At 39.0% G+C, this 15,645-nt stretch overlaps 1 protein-coding gene across 3 annotated transcripts in view; it reads left to right on the top strand.

The window, feature by feature from the left end:
- WDR72 (WD repeat domain 72) overlaps positions 1-15,645 on the top strand; it is a 180,863-nt gene that overhangs the window by 51,149 nt on the left and 114,069 nt on the right. For all 3 annotated transcript variants that reach the window (XM_048867764.2, XM_048867765.2, XM_075133073.1), the window contains one exon: positions 4,155-4,360. In XM_048867764.2, coding sequence (XP_048723721.2) covers positions 4,155-4,360 — 206 coding nt within the window. The remainder of the gene's footprint in view (positions 1-4,154; positions 4,361-15,645) is intronic.

Consider the following 15,645-nt stretch of genomic DNA (forward strand, 5'->3'; position numbering starts at 1 on the left):
ATTCCAGTTACATTATATTCACACTTATAAACATATTTCCATAAAACATATGGAGTGCAACATCACAACTATATTCATTCTACATACATATCCCTCTACTCCATACACACTCGTGCGCACACACACATCCCATCATGCTCAAGGGCAATTCAGCTGTCACATCCCCCAGGGCAGCCCCCAGGCAACAAGAGGGAAAGGACATATGACCATAGGCTCTAGATTTCATAGGTAGAACCCAGGAGAAGGATGAGTTTTCCCAGCATTAAGTGGAAGCCTCACTTTCCTGCCTGTTAGCTCTTATATCTATCTCTCCTTTCTCTGGGCAAAAAACTCCCAGTGTCCCAATTCTTCAAGTAATTGGCTCCCACATGGGCCCTTCAAGTTTCCCACAACACCCTTGGTTCTCTCTCAATAAGTGATAAGCTGCTACCCCTGTTTCCTTCTATGGAGTTTTTTCTCCTCCCACCCCATCTTCAGGTACAGGGATGCAGCCTCCACTCAACCAGCACAGCCTAGCTCTACTTCTGGACCTGCTGGCCCAGGGGAAATTTCACCCCAGTGAGAAGGGTTTTACCATGATCAAGGTCTTTCCATGGGGGTGAAACAATTCCTGGGCAGTCTGCCTGTGGGTCCAGAGCTGGGCTGTTCTGGGTAGGGGGAGGCTGAAGGCAGTAGGATAGGTCATTTCTGGTGCCCCCTTCTGAAGACTCCTGTGATAAGTGGGGAGCTGAGTCCTGGGGTAAGGTGTGGGATGGGGGATGAGGGAGGCAGCAGCACATTGTGGGGTGGAGCTGGAGGAGGAAACGGAAGGCACCTCTAGGGGAGATAGAAGTAGGAGCAAAAGATTGAGGGGCAAGGGCAAACAGGTGGGCAAGAGCAGCACATGAGGCTTACAGGGGGCAAGTTCATTCCAGAGGAGCTGATTTCAATGGGAAATAGGTATCCAACCTGCGAATGTGCTTTTGTAAATTCCACTTGGCATCTGTCTGCATCTTTGGGCATCTAAATCCCTTTGTAAATTTTACCCTTAATGTGACACACTCTGGGCCTCAGTTCCCCATTTGTAAAATGGGGCGATGCGGATATATTAATTGTTATAATGCCTTGGAGTCCCAGTCATGGACCAGGATCCCATTGTGCTAGGTGCAGAACAAACACAGAACAAAAGACAGGTCCTGCCCCAAAGAGCTTGTAATCTAAGTACAAGACAAAATTTAACCAATGGATGCAGACTGACTGATGGGGGAATACCAGGCAACAATCAGACAAATATTGGTCAGCATGGTAGACCATGGTCTCCCTGCACCAGAGGCCTAAGGGTTGTCCACTTTTTTGTTGGCTTTATGGCAGAGGAGAGTTTTAAGGAGAAATTTGACAGAGGATAATGAGTGAGTCTGTGGATGTTTACAGGGAGCTCCTCCCAAGTGTGATGAGCAACATGGGAGAAAGTGTGAAGGTGATTGTTTTGAAAATGTAACAAGTGGGCGATGGAGGCTGGCCTTCTGGCCTGGTTGGAGGCAGGAGGCAGCCTTTCGATACTGAGTAAGAGAGAATTCCCTACGTCTCAGGGTGTTGTGAAGATGAATGCATTAATGTTTGAGAAGTGCTCGGACTCTACAGTGATGGGACCCACGTGAGCACATAATTGAACAGACAGCTTAGCTTGAGGTGTTCGTACATAGCCTGATCATTGGGCTGTTCTTATCCTGGATCTTGGGAACGTTGCCATCCTTGCTGTGCTAGATAACCAGTACCCGTGATGGACTCTGGCTTTGGCAGCTTGTGGGAAGGGACTTAACTACTTACTTTTCAAAATAAATTATTGCGCCTGAGACTGATCTGTATTGGTAGTAACCCCACTGAAATCAATGGAGTCATACTGAGAGGAGAGCAGAATCAGGCCTTTGACTTCCCATTGCCTGGAATTTAAAGAAAGGCCCCATTGGCCAATCTAAGACATGGAGAAGATATTATATTTGATGAAAGGGGAGGGTGGGTTTTCAAAGAAATAAAATTTCAGACAAAATGAGTTTAGTTTTTTTAAAAACACCTTATGAGATCCCTCAATCCCTGTCCAATATTTTTTTTACCAGCTGTTACTGGTAGGACGTCTGTGTTACATACTTTTATTTGGTAGCAGTGAAAGAGAAAATTTGTGTTGGATAACTGCAGGCTACAAAAAATTCAGACCCAGAAACAAAAACCATTTCACATCAAATGGTTAGTACTTTTAAAATACCTTATGTCCTTCATCTCTGACATTTATTGGAAACTTGCAGTTTCTATCAGTATTTCTTGTGATTTCTGCTTAGATGGGAAATACGTGGCATATACAAGAACCTTAGTTTAAACTACTTATGTAAATACTATATAATATAATTTGCATTTAGAACAAGTCAATTTTTATCCAAGATCAGTTTAAACATATACTTAGTACAGCTCACAAAAAAAGTACAATCATAGAAATATAACAAGCCTCTTTAGGTCATGAATACTCATGTTATTTTTTGTTTATTTGTGAGGTTTTAAAATTTATTTTGCATACGAAAGCTGGTTGAATTATGTGTTGCAAATAATGAACCAAATTTACAGATTCACAGCGCCTGCATTATGCTGCTCTGGCAATGCAAAGCAGCTGTAAATCAGGCTTACTTGTCCCAATATGCCAGGTCTATGATGCTTTAATGCCAAAGGAGTAGCACAATGCAGCCAGACAATGAATCTGAATATTTGGTGCCAATACCGCCATTTTTTCTGTGTGTGCAAATAGTTCACAATTTGATCAATGTCCAATTACTTTTGCATGCCTGGACTCATGGTCTGAGTATCACGTGTATGGCTATAAAGGGGATTTTTAGTCCTCTAGGTGTGTAATTAAAGTCAAAGTCCAGCCCTTGTAGATAGTTGAGGCATTTTGGGGGGGTTTTTTGGACCTAACTTAAAAATATATTAAAAGCCAAATATCACTTACCTAACACATGTGAGCCATCTAATTGATCTGAAATCAGTAGAGGCATATGTGTGAATAAGGTTACCAATATCAATACCATTAGTGGTCCAAGATACCATGCAAAGCTTTTATTCTCTTGTATCATCTCTGCTTCCTGACAATGTTCCATCTATTTGTATAATCTAGGCAATTATCAATTGGAAGAATAAAATGGGAAAGGAGGTAATAGTAAATTAAGTGGTCACCTTTAAGAAATAATCATTTATAGGTGCCACACAGTGGTATCTGAGATGACTGCAGGTTTTCCTTAAGCTTAAAGAAGAAAATACCGATGGTAACTGTGGTTGGAGCAGGCAAATGTTGAGTTTTAATGGTTAATACTCTAGCCAGAAGGGATTGTGGGTAGAAATAAAGTGAGAATAAAGAGGAAAATGGAAAATAAGATTAAGGAAAAACACAAGAAAGAAAAGGCAAGAGAAGAGACAAAGAATATGTATCATCTGGGGAAACAGAATTCTTGTCAATCTCTGCTTCCAGATATAACAATCCAGGCACTGAGCCAGATTCCCTTGAGCCATGCAGATAGTAATATTAAAGCCAAATCTCTGGATCCAAACTGTCATAATCCTGACTATAACACCACTTTTTCAACTAGTAATGTTTATGAATTAAAAAGTCGAATATAGAGAAAAGATGTTACTTGGGAATCTGGAAGAAAAGTTTATAGATTCCTCTTGTTGTTTGTAACCTAGAACACTAGAGGACAGCACTAAAATATGCCATAAGTGTTTATTATTGATTACAAGGTTCATAATAAATATAGTAAATACAGGTTTTGTTGTTAAAGAATAACACATGACACATTGATCTCACTGTGTAAAGTGAAAGGTAGAATGAAATGTTTTGAACACAGTAAGGCAAATAATATTTTTCTCTCCAGTTTTATACAGTGCATGCTTTGAAAAGGCCTTCAAAATGCTTTCATACATTGTACAATACATAATAAGTTCCATACATTCTGTGTCTGACAAAGTTGCAGCAAAGATTTTTGAGAATAAATTTATATCTCGTTAAATTAGGGCAAAATAAAAGTTAGTGTATTCTATTAATAACTAATGTGATTGCTGAAAATCTGCTGTAATTTTTATCTAAAATAACACTTTATTTTTAAAAACTTCACAAGCTCTTCTATTCTGTTTCCTAGGGACTCTAGAACGACATGAAACAGATGAAATGGCAAAAGCAATTCTTACTTCCTGTGAAGATTCAGAGTATTTAGTGACTGATTCTATACTTCCAGTCTCTCAAGATACACAAAAGCATAAAAATGCAGGATACAAATCCTCCAGCACTTACAAACGTGGCACAGTGTCCCACAATCTTACCCACACAGAAAAATCTTCAGCAAAGGTAAGAGTGAATGAGTAGAATATTAGTTGGTAGAAACTGATAGTGGTCCAAATGACTGCACCATCTCTCTTTGTGGGAAAGAACCCAAGAAGGGACCAGGAAACTCAAGATTTGTTGTGAAGTTTCCTTCATATTTTAATAGTGAAGGGTATGGGGGGAGGAGGTGGTGGCATTAGCCCCAACTCACAGAACAGAGAGGGGTGAAACCCACTTTCACCCCTGGGGAAAACCCACAGAGGGCAAGGGCACTTGCACAGAGGCCCAGTGCCTCCACACTGCTTTCCCTTTCACATCATGATAGGATGACTCTCACTATAGTTCTGCTCCCATACATTCCTATTGTCACTTGTTCCAGAACACCCCTTCTCAGGTGTTTCAGGAAGTTGAACAGAGATTTTATGCATATCTTTTTCCAGTACCATCTGCCCATCACAATGAATGTGTATTCACTGCATTCTTCACATATAGTATCCTAAATACAAGGCCTCTGTGTGTGGTGAGTGTTCATGGTCATGACTTTTTTAAAAAAAATAATGGACTTTGGGAATTCCATTCTTGACAGTAGAACAGAGCAGGTCATAACTGCTACTCCTCACCAATGAATGTAGACCGAAAATGTGTTCCTCAATAGTGGGCAGGAAGAGGAACACACAATATATGGAAAATAGACAGCCAAATGGTCTCTGTACTTCTGCTGAACTTCCTGTCTTTATGACTTCCAGTGCCTGGAAACCTTTTGTCCATAACTGGGAAGTTCTGTCTGAAAAAGGACAGCAGAATCAGGGCCTATCTCATTAATTTTTTGGACTTTTTATTTAATATACTTATACATTTAAATGTACAGTTCAGTTTAGACTGGTGCCTGGCAAACTCATTGTATTTATCTTTGACCTTTGACTGACCTCAGTCTGATGTCTAAAGTTCCTTTTGGTGCCATTTGCTGAAAAGTCTTATTAGAGCATAATCCTGCTGAGCATCTTGCAGGGCAGATGGTGCACTAGTAGGCTATTGACACAGAATCTGATTCTCACTATTGTATTATCAGAAAGAATGGCTTTTTCCTACATTATTTTTAGAATAAATAAAACAGAAACAAGTAGTATTAGGAGTTAACCGTGAAGCTTGATTTTTTTTTCTAATGCATTTTAACTTAGTAAATTTAACTGAGTGGTCAGAAGAAAAATTACTGTCCCTTGAATAAAAAACCATGATTTTGAGCTGATTATGAAATGGGTATCTTAACTAGCACATTGTGGCTGATTGCAATATATGATCATTTGATAGCTTTATTATTCAGAGCTGGTGGAGATGAAATAGTACAGTAGTTCTATAAACATGTTTCTTAAGCAATCACTTATCAGTTCTGTAGTGTCCCATTTTTTCACAATTTATTTTTGATGGTCAGCAATAAATTGCATTTCTGTTGTCCACTTGTAAATCTATTATTGAAAAGGAAATTATTGATGGTTTCTCCAAGTCTGCCAAAAAAGCTTGATTTGTATTGTTTGTTCCTGATGTGTATTAAATGTAGATATCGTGGCTTGCATTTTTCCTCTGAGATTCACAAATGGAAGGGACTCCCCACCCATGAAAACCCCTCACACAACAAACTTGTCTTGTCACTTCTGCAGCACTTCCACCCTTCCTCCAGACAGCACAGAGGATGGTCTGCATATATGGTTTGGGAAGTGCTGGAGACTGCCTAGGGTTGGGTATGGGGTGGGTACACTAGAGGGCAGACATGACTAAGGAGATCCCCTGGCAATGCAACTCCAGAAAACCACTGAGAGCCACAGGGGGCCAGAGAGGGTACAGAACCTCTTATTGCTGACCCTCATGGGGAAAGAAATTCAACGGATTTGGGGCAGGGCCAATGTCTTTTTCTGTGTTGGGGATGGGATGATGCAGCGGATCTCCATGAGGACGCAGCAGAATGTTTCCTCGCAGAGAGCCTCCTCTTTTGGGTTATACTTTGGGAGATGATGATCTGGCCCCCTATCTTTAAAGTAATTAATTACTTGTTATAAAATATTCCTGTAATGGTATTTTTTTTTAATGTAGGAGTCTTTAATTCTTCATAGTGTTCACACTTGTCACATCAATTCATAACAATGTTTTAAAATAATCTTAGATTGCAGTCTACAAATAAACGTTACGGGTGAAATCCTGATCCCATTGAAATCAGTGGGAGTTTTGACATTGACTTCAGTGGAGCAAGGACTTCTCCCCACATTTCTGTCAGATTAACATGAAAACCACAGAACACGAATATCTGAATGGCAAATGTGATCTTTAACAGGTCTGGGTGTGGTCATGATTTCTTAAATTGCCTGTTTGACAAACTATTCTTGAGAGATCTACTGGCAATGCCAAGTTTTTAATAATACGCCAGTTTTTACCAGCAAATAGTGAATAGGACATATTCTGTTTCCACCTTTTTCTAAAATATATTTAATTATCAGTATTACAGTTTACATTTTGCCTCCATCTTTTAGCATAAAAATGTGTGAGATAGGCTCCAATTCAAAAGATGGGTACGAAGAATCGTGAAAACTGGAAAAGCAGGAGTCCAATCCTGTTTGCCTTATTCTTGCAAGTTAGTCCCAGTTTCACACAATGAGACTATTCACATGAGCAAGGCAAGCAGGATTTGGCCCTGGTTTTGTGTTTTAAAGATGATAGTATATTCTATTAGTAATACTATATGATAAAAAATGTCTGCAAGTTAATGAATGCACATTTACCCCATGCTCGGAAGAAAGGAAAAAAACTCCTCATATCACAATGCGACTTCAAAGGCTTTCTTGTATCAAAACATTTGTCATCATGTAAATCACAGATACAAAAGAAGAATGCTTTGATTTCATGGTGCTTTGGCCATTTTAATTCTTTTATTGTACTGCACGTGCCAGTGGGAGTACCAATAACAGAAGGGTGTGACCAATGCAGTTAACACAAAATCCATATTAATGTTGTCAAATACCCTTGATGTATTTAAACAGATTTTAATTATTTTCAACGTCAAAAGGCCTGAAATATATAGCTGAATAGTTCTTCAAAGAAAGCTTTAGTTAATGTGTGAATGTAAAACCTCTAATAAAAATGAAACTTTTATATTGGCCTTAGTCATTGACATAGGGTATTCATCAAGTCAGCAATTTGTGTGGCAAAGTGCCATTTGAATAGTGTATTGTTAGAATACTTATGGTCCACTTGACAAGAGCTCTTGCTGTAAATAGTGCAATTTGACTCCAGCTGTTAAAGAGTGGCTTTGACAGCAGCCAAATAGAATGGAGATGCTTTACTGCACCGCAGAAAAATCAATATTGGGCTTTTGTTCATCGTAACCTGCTTTTTTCTTTTCTGCAGATTTATACAAGACTATCTAGAGTTTATAGGTGGAAGTTTAAATATTATTTTAAAAGTGGCTTTGTTTTAGTTTCAGATTAAAACTGGCAATAAAAGATACAAGTGTAGAGTTTTAGTATACAATACGGTACTGTTTCTAACACTGGTACATATTTAATCACTATTATAACTCCATATTATTTGGTCTCTCCTGCTCATATAAATGGATATTAGGATGTAGATGCATAAGTTACTTAACTATTCTTTTGATAAAATGATCCTTCATTTCTACTTATATTTTGCCATCTACTACCCCCAGGATTCTTCTTGTCAATTCTCTTTTCGTACCTTTTAACATCGATTTCTTTGTCGTGGTGCCCATGGCAACACCACAGATGTTGACAATATGTAGTGCCATTGCAGATTTTCCGAAAGCAGACTCTTGCTGGTGCTGAACAGTTTTCTAGCAGTATTCAGTGACACAAGGTTGCTATGATACCTGGCTGGTAGCAATAGGTATTGAATCTCTAGTCTTAATTACAGTAGACTCTCCACACAAGACCTCTTCATTTATTGTGTTTTTGAACTTTCGTTATGCTTTTAAATCAGAGTTATTATTTAAAATGTGCAACTGTGTGAAAAGCTTGAAAAAATTAATAATGCTTCATATGGTCATATAAATATTTCATTGTTTCATAAGAAACGTGATGTTCCTAAGAAATGTTCTCTTGGTGTTTCAGGAACCGTTACTGTTAGAACCTCAACTGCAGTTTAATTAATGTGATAATGCAACTGTCTTGACAATTTACTGGTCTTTTCACTTATTTAAGAAGCTATGACTAGAATGTCTCATAGACGAACATAATGAGGAAGACGAGTTAGCGTTGAAAAGTTTGAAAAATAAACCAAATTAATCCTTGGTGTAATTGTAGTAATTGGTTCATTGAGTTACACCAGGAATGAACTGACCCATTTTAGGTAATTTAAGATTAACTTGTGCATTTTTATGGATATAATAGTGACACCAAGATGCAGAGAGAAATGCACGCACCCACACATATATATACATTTTGAACATGTTTAGTGCTTTATATGTTTCACTGAACAAAGATTTCTGAAAAAATGTTGATCTTCCATTGCTGACAAGGCATGCAACACTGAATAAGCTTTACAAAGAGTCCAGTGAAAATATCTAAATGTCCTTTACAAACATAATTTTACTTAGTGACCATTAGATTTTATTGTGGATCTATACTATTATTGTAATAATCACAAGTAGAGGTGTTAAGTAACAACCATTGTACCTTTTAGGAAAGAAGCCTTTAGATGCTATAAATTGCCATAATGAATATTGTTTGTTCCTGAGGAAACTTTTCATTAATACATTTCTGTATTAATTTGTGTATGCTACCTTAAATATCTACAACACTACAGTTTATGTTCCTAGATAGAAATCTCCTGCAATGGAGTGGTATTTTCACTAGGGGAGCCAGAATTTGCTTTTCTTATATTTGTGCAAAATTAAAAAGGGACAGATATTCCACAGACTATAGAATTAGTGTGTAATCATAGCAACAAAATTGTTATCACCTGCAGTTGCTTTTATTGTGACCACACTTATACTGTGACTGCACACACAAAACCAGTTCAGAATATAGAAGAATATTAGATAATTATTTGTTACAATACCTAAACATTCTAATAACATTCTGTGATAACATTCTGAACTGGTAGCTAGAAATAACATTGTTAGTTAAAGGTTACTGATGAGCACCAGTTAAACTTACTATTTTTCATTAGGATAGTAAACACCAAGGTACATTTCAAATAGCAAGAAACAGGAATGGCAAGAAAAAACATGTTGAGCTAGCTGGAAACTCCTGTTGTTTAATTTCTATCTCTTATGTTTGGAGAATGGCAGTGTGATGGGGTGTACCTGATCTTTGCGGCTCCCCACAGAAGGCCTTGCAGTCCTACTACACCAGGGGTGGGCAAACTTTTTGGCCTGAGGGCCACATCGGGGAATAGAAATTGTATGGCGGGCCATGAATGCTCACAAAATTGGGATTGGGGTGAAGGAGGGGGTGAGGGCTCTGATTGGGGGTGCGAGCTCTCGGGTGGGGATGAGGATCAGGAGTTTGGGATGTAGGAGGGTGGTCTGGGCTGGGACGGAGGGGTTTGGAGGGGGATCAGGGCTGGGGCAGGGGTGCAGGAAGGAGTTCAGGTTCCGGCTGGGGGTGTGGGTTCCGGGATGGGGCTGGGAATGAGAGGTTTGGGGTGCAGGAGGGTGCTCCATGCTGGGATTGAGGGGTTTGGAGAGCGGGAGGCTCAGGGGTGCAGGCTCCGAGTGGCACTTACCTCAAGCAGCTCCTGGAAGCAGTGGCATGTCCCTTCTCTGGCTCCTAGCCTTGGAGTGGCCCGTGACCCTCAGAGTGGGGCCATGCCACGGCTTCTGGGAGCTGCGTGGTGCGGCCCCCCAACCCTGCACCCTGGCTGGAGCACTGGAGCAGGGCAGAGCCGCGTGGTCTGGCCCCCAATCTGGCGCCCCAGCGGGAGCTCGCAGTCCGGCTTAAAACAGCTTGCGGACTGTAGTTTTCCCACCCTTGTACTACACACTGTCCCAGGAAGAGGCAGTGTAGGAGGAAGGGAACAGTGAAGGTGGGTTCTCCAGGCCTACCTAGAGAGGCTTCACTGGAGCATGTAAATTGTGACTCACAGAGACCTGCTTCGTCAAGTATTAATACAGTGTAAAGGACAACAGTAAAAACAAGGCACTGGAGAATAAGACCCTAGATATTTACTCAGCCTATTGAGAGACCATTTATGTATTTCTGCAATATTTCTCTTCGATATTATATTGAAGAGTTATTTAAAAGACAGATGTTCCGTGTGCTTTTTCTCATGCGGGCATCTAACTTGATTCTGGTTTGAAGCATTAAGAATGTTGTGGTGGAACTTTTTTTTTTTTTAATTTCATGGAAATAATTCAGATGTTGTTGATAGCCCCTGTGGAATATTTTAGACCAGAAGATAGTACTCCTGCATGCAATCAGCTGTATTTTTTCCATTGTATGTGCTGTGTGGGAACACTCTTTTTGGCAAATCTTTCAATTACCAACTTGACCTGTCTGCAGGTTTTGTTAGAAACAACAGCTATCAATATCCTTTTCTTTGTTATGAGCCTTGTATCTTGATTGTCAGAGAATGAAGTGGTGTTCTTTGATTGACAGAGGTGGATGAACTCTTCGGATTATATTCCACCTTCTTGATGGTTGACAAAAATGAAAGCCTTAGTAACTTTGGGCTCCTGGCCCTTTAAATACTTTCCCTGGTTCATGTTCAGTTAGCTTAGGAAAAACATATGCATGCATTTAGATGTTTAAGAAATTCTTGAGCCCCATTGCTCCTTGTATCTATTCAAAACAAAATAATTTTGGCCTTAGCGGCAGTAAGCGAGCCATATATATGAAATTAAGTATTGCCTTGAGGATCTTGCAGGATGTTTTCTCCTGAAATTCCACCCCAGAACCCGGGTTTGGAAAGGCTCCTTACATTGTACACTTACACCTCCTATTATAAGCAAACGCTAGTCACTTGCTATCAGGTGCGTGCTGTGATCTACTTAACTAAACTCTCACCGTGTCTGAAAAGAAAAATAGTGCTAAACAGGTTTATATGTCCAAATTAGTGTGCTTGTGCACTAAAATGTGACAGAGCATTGTGGGGTCCCATATTCTTTGTGTCTCAATGATTTCCATATCCGATTTGTTCAAATTGAAAATAAATAGATACCTCTTCTAACTACTGGCACTGCAAACTTACCCTGGGCTTTGACAGTCTGACCTGTTCTTTCCCAGAGGTTTTGTGGGATAAATTAAACCTTCAGATACCTCTATGCAGCCCCATTGTGTTCACATTATGCCCTCATTGACATCTTTGCAACTCCGTTAGTCATCAGTGGAATTACAGAGGTGTCAGTGAGGGCATAATATGAAGATGTTGGAGTTGCACAGATGTAGCTGTCAACCTAGTTAGTAACTCTTTAGGGTAAAGTCACATTTTCAGGATCTGATCCTGTAGTCCTTATTTATGCAAAATTTCCATTGTCTCAGTGGAAATTATATTCACAGGACTGGGTCCTTAAAATCTCCAACTGACTATGTGAAATATGTACTTGGAGCACCCAAGACATCATGTGTTATCCTATTGGAGCCCAGGAGTCAGCCATATCGAGTTGACTCACACAATTTCAATTCCTGTGAATCCTTTTCTAAGCACTATACACTGTTCCAGTACCGTCAGCCTTCTTCTAAACCCACCTTGGCAGCATCTCCAGTAGTTCAATATTATTCTCCTAAATATCTTAATCATAAACTGACCAGTCTCCTATTACATCCATATCAAATGAATAGTGTTGTGGTTTACCAAATTTTTCCCTCTTTAGTAGGTCACTTTAGCAGTAGGTTTGTCCAATTGATCCATCAAGGCACACAGGAGACATTCAATCTCATTCCTGCCATACCTACCTAAGTGATGTGTAAAGTGTTTGTTTGAAAAGCCAGCTAGTATTTAATTTGACTGTCACCCACCTCTGGGCCCTGTACAGAATCTGTAGAAATATATTCTAATTGAAGCATTGACCTCAGTAGTGAAGGTAGGTTGCCATACTGAGAGAAATAAATAGCATATTAAATATTAAGCACATTAAATTAAATATCAACCAATACATTTTCAATCCCAACATATGATTGAAAACATCCCAAACGCTTTCATACTTTCTAGTCACGTGAGGTCCAAAGCTTTGCAGTGATAGGGAAGCCAGTGTCCTATTTCCAAATAAATAAATGGACCCTCAGTCTATCTGGGTACAACTCTAAACTCTGGCACAGTCTCCTCCAAGTACAAGTTTCTTTGTTCTCTCGGTCAAGGGGACTCTGTCTCCAGTTATAAGGAGATAAGCTTGATCAGTTTGTCTGAATAAGACAGAAGCTGTTGTCTATTTTCATGTGTATATATATTTCTTCTTGATACACCATGGAGAAAGGAAAATTCAACCCTATTCCATGCTGATGAAACACGAGAACATTTATGTTTAAAAGTCTGAAGGGCGATGGATACACTAATTTGTTACTAATTTTCCATTTGGAAGTGATCAAAAAATTATGACCATGAAAGCCATATGGAATAATAATGGACCTTAACAATATTTTGATTGCTGGAAATTGCTTCCCCTTTACCACGAACACCTCTTATCACTAGCTGTGGCCCAGTTCTCTAGCAAAACTCAGTGGGGCTCTGACTTCGCCCCAGAACATTGTGATCCTAGCCTAGTACACCCTCAGTGCTCCATCAAAAGCCATGGATGTAAAACGCAGAAGTGAGTCTCAGTTATTCTAAAACGTATGCCAGGGGCTGGAAGAGAGCAACTAGCAAAACCAAGAAAAACACCCTCCACCCACGTACTTGAAAGTGTGGTGTAACTAAATATGCCAACTTCTTCTGTATCATACACCTGCTCCTTGGTAACAAAGTTACATCAAAGTAGACATTCTTTTATCAACGTGTAATTTTACCAGCTAATATATCAACAATGAATTTGGCCTTCATTCTCCATAGGGAGAGAGTGTTTGCAGCAGTGGGAGCTGTGGGTGATGACACACTTACTGGTTAGTACTAGTGGATAAGCTGGAATTTCCCAGTTTTCTTGGGCATGACCCCAAGTTGGGAGAAGCACAAATTTGACTTGGGTCAAAGGGGGCATTTCCCCATGCTGGTCTACTTCTGTCTGCAAATCAGTTATGTTTTAAAATATTGTTTTTTATTAAATTTCATACCAGTTCAGTGCTTCCAGTGTACTAAAATATATGAAGAACTTCAGAAGTCAAGTATAACATAAAGCTATATGATTACAAAATCTCATCATCCAGTGAAGATTTATGCACCTGCTCAATTTTACATACTCTGTCCCATTAACATCAGTTGGACTATTGTGTAAAGTTAAGCAGCTGTATAAGTCATTGCAGGATTGGGGCCTACATAGTAGGTTTCACCTGCAACCAAGATATCTCAGAACATCATACACTAGAATAGAAAAGGAAAAAATTGCAGAATCCAGTTAACTTTATATATTTATTTACTTAATGCTCAATGCTTAGGGCTAATATTAAAACATAAGTGTCAGTCCTGCAAGCATTTAAGCAGGTGTTTAATTTTCTTTTTGGGAGTAACCCCATTGGTCGTAATAGGGCAAATCCCATGAGTAGAGTTATGCAAGTGTGTAAGTACTTGCAGGATCAAGACCATATTTAGCTACCTATGCACTGAGAAGCCAATGCTATCAAACAAATTACAATACACATAGCTTGTGGCTTAAGAGCATTCAGTCCCTTAGGAGATATATTTTCAAAAGCAGGTGTGAGCACAGTGGCATTCAATGTTTGTACAAATCTGATATAACATATTTCACAGGTTATGTTAACTTACGTCATAATGTTGTCAGTGAAAGCCATACTAAAATTGCAAGGTGATTGGTAATGACAAGGAAATGTGTTTTTAATCTGTGAATAAGTTCAGTAAGCTTCATTTAAAAATGTAACGTTTTCCTTCTCTGTGGTTGTGGTACTGTGGCTTTTATGCTAAATATGGGAAAGTACCACATTTAATATAGATAGCTGGGGCAGTGAATGTTTGAATTTTTTACAGTACCCACTGTGCAAAAGAAAATAATTCCTATTATTTTTGAGTTTGCAGAAACAGTGCTAGACTGAAACAAGAAAATATAACAACTTGTTTTAATTAAAATGTGTTAGGGTTACTCTTCATGCTGGATATTTTAATGTAAGTAGTTGTAACGAGTGAGGTCCTCCACTATTGTTAATTGTTATTGTTACATATTGATGGGGAGGTAAATGTAAGAGGGCATAAAATGTGCTTTCTGTTAATATGTGCTGGGCTTCTCAAAAAACGTTATAGGCTGTAGCCATCGTGGGATTGTTTTACCAGGCTAAGTCCTCAAAGAGCAGTGATAAGAACATGGGGCTCCCTCTTTTCCTCCATGAGTGGGTTGTAGGTATTAGTTTGAAGCTATTCTGGTGAATATCAGTGTGCATGCATTCTGCTGGGTCTGATAAAGGAAGCTCCTTAAGTGTGTCATAAGTTTATTGCTCTGCTGTATGTATGTATAGGACTTTTTTGGTTTTTAGTTCATATGAGCATCACATCCCTTCTCCTCTGCCGCCCTTTTGTGAGCAAAGTAAGACTCTTAACTGTGTTTGTGCAGAATCCCTTTCCTTTTAGGGAAAATAATGTTTTATAAAATAAGTTTGTGTCAAATCAGACTGCTTTTAAAGACAGTCGCTGAGTTGGCATTAAAGAACTAGACTAGATTACTTAGGATTGTGTCCAATAGAGCACAGCTACAGCCTTCTGCACTGCATAAGCAATGAAAGGCTGCAGTGACTCACTCAGCAAGTTGACCTGTCCATGGAAGGGAGCTAACCTGCTGTAGAAGCAAGCTTGAAAAAAAACAACCAAACCCTACAACTTCATAGTGGGCGGTTGTGAAGCTTTGTGTGGGGATGAGAGACCATGTACATTAAAACAAATGTAATTCATTTTAGTTCAGTTTTTTTAAATATATCCAGTGCTCTGGATGCTTGTGTACTTATAAAAACACAACCTTTCTCTATAGCCTGAACCATTGATATTTTTATCTCAACTACTACAGTTAAATAGTTTCTTCACATAGTTGTTTCAGTTCATCCACATTATGACTTATATCTAGTTAATATATACTCAGTACATATACTGTAAAATAGTAGTATGCTAGAATATTAGAACATTTGTAATTATAAAGGTTCATCCATATTGTTCAGTATATCATTTTAAATATTGCTTTACAGTATAGCTATAATGTGAAAGTATTTTGAGACTATTAC

Source organism: Caretta caretta, chromosome 10, assembly GCF_965140235.1.
Source record: "Caretta caretta isolate rCarCar2 chromosome 10, rCarCar1.hap1, whole genome shotgun sequence".
NCBI lineage: Eukaryota > Metazoa > Chordata > Testudines > Cheloniidae > Caretta > Caretta caretta.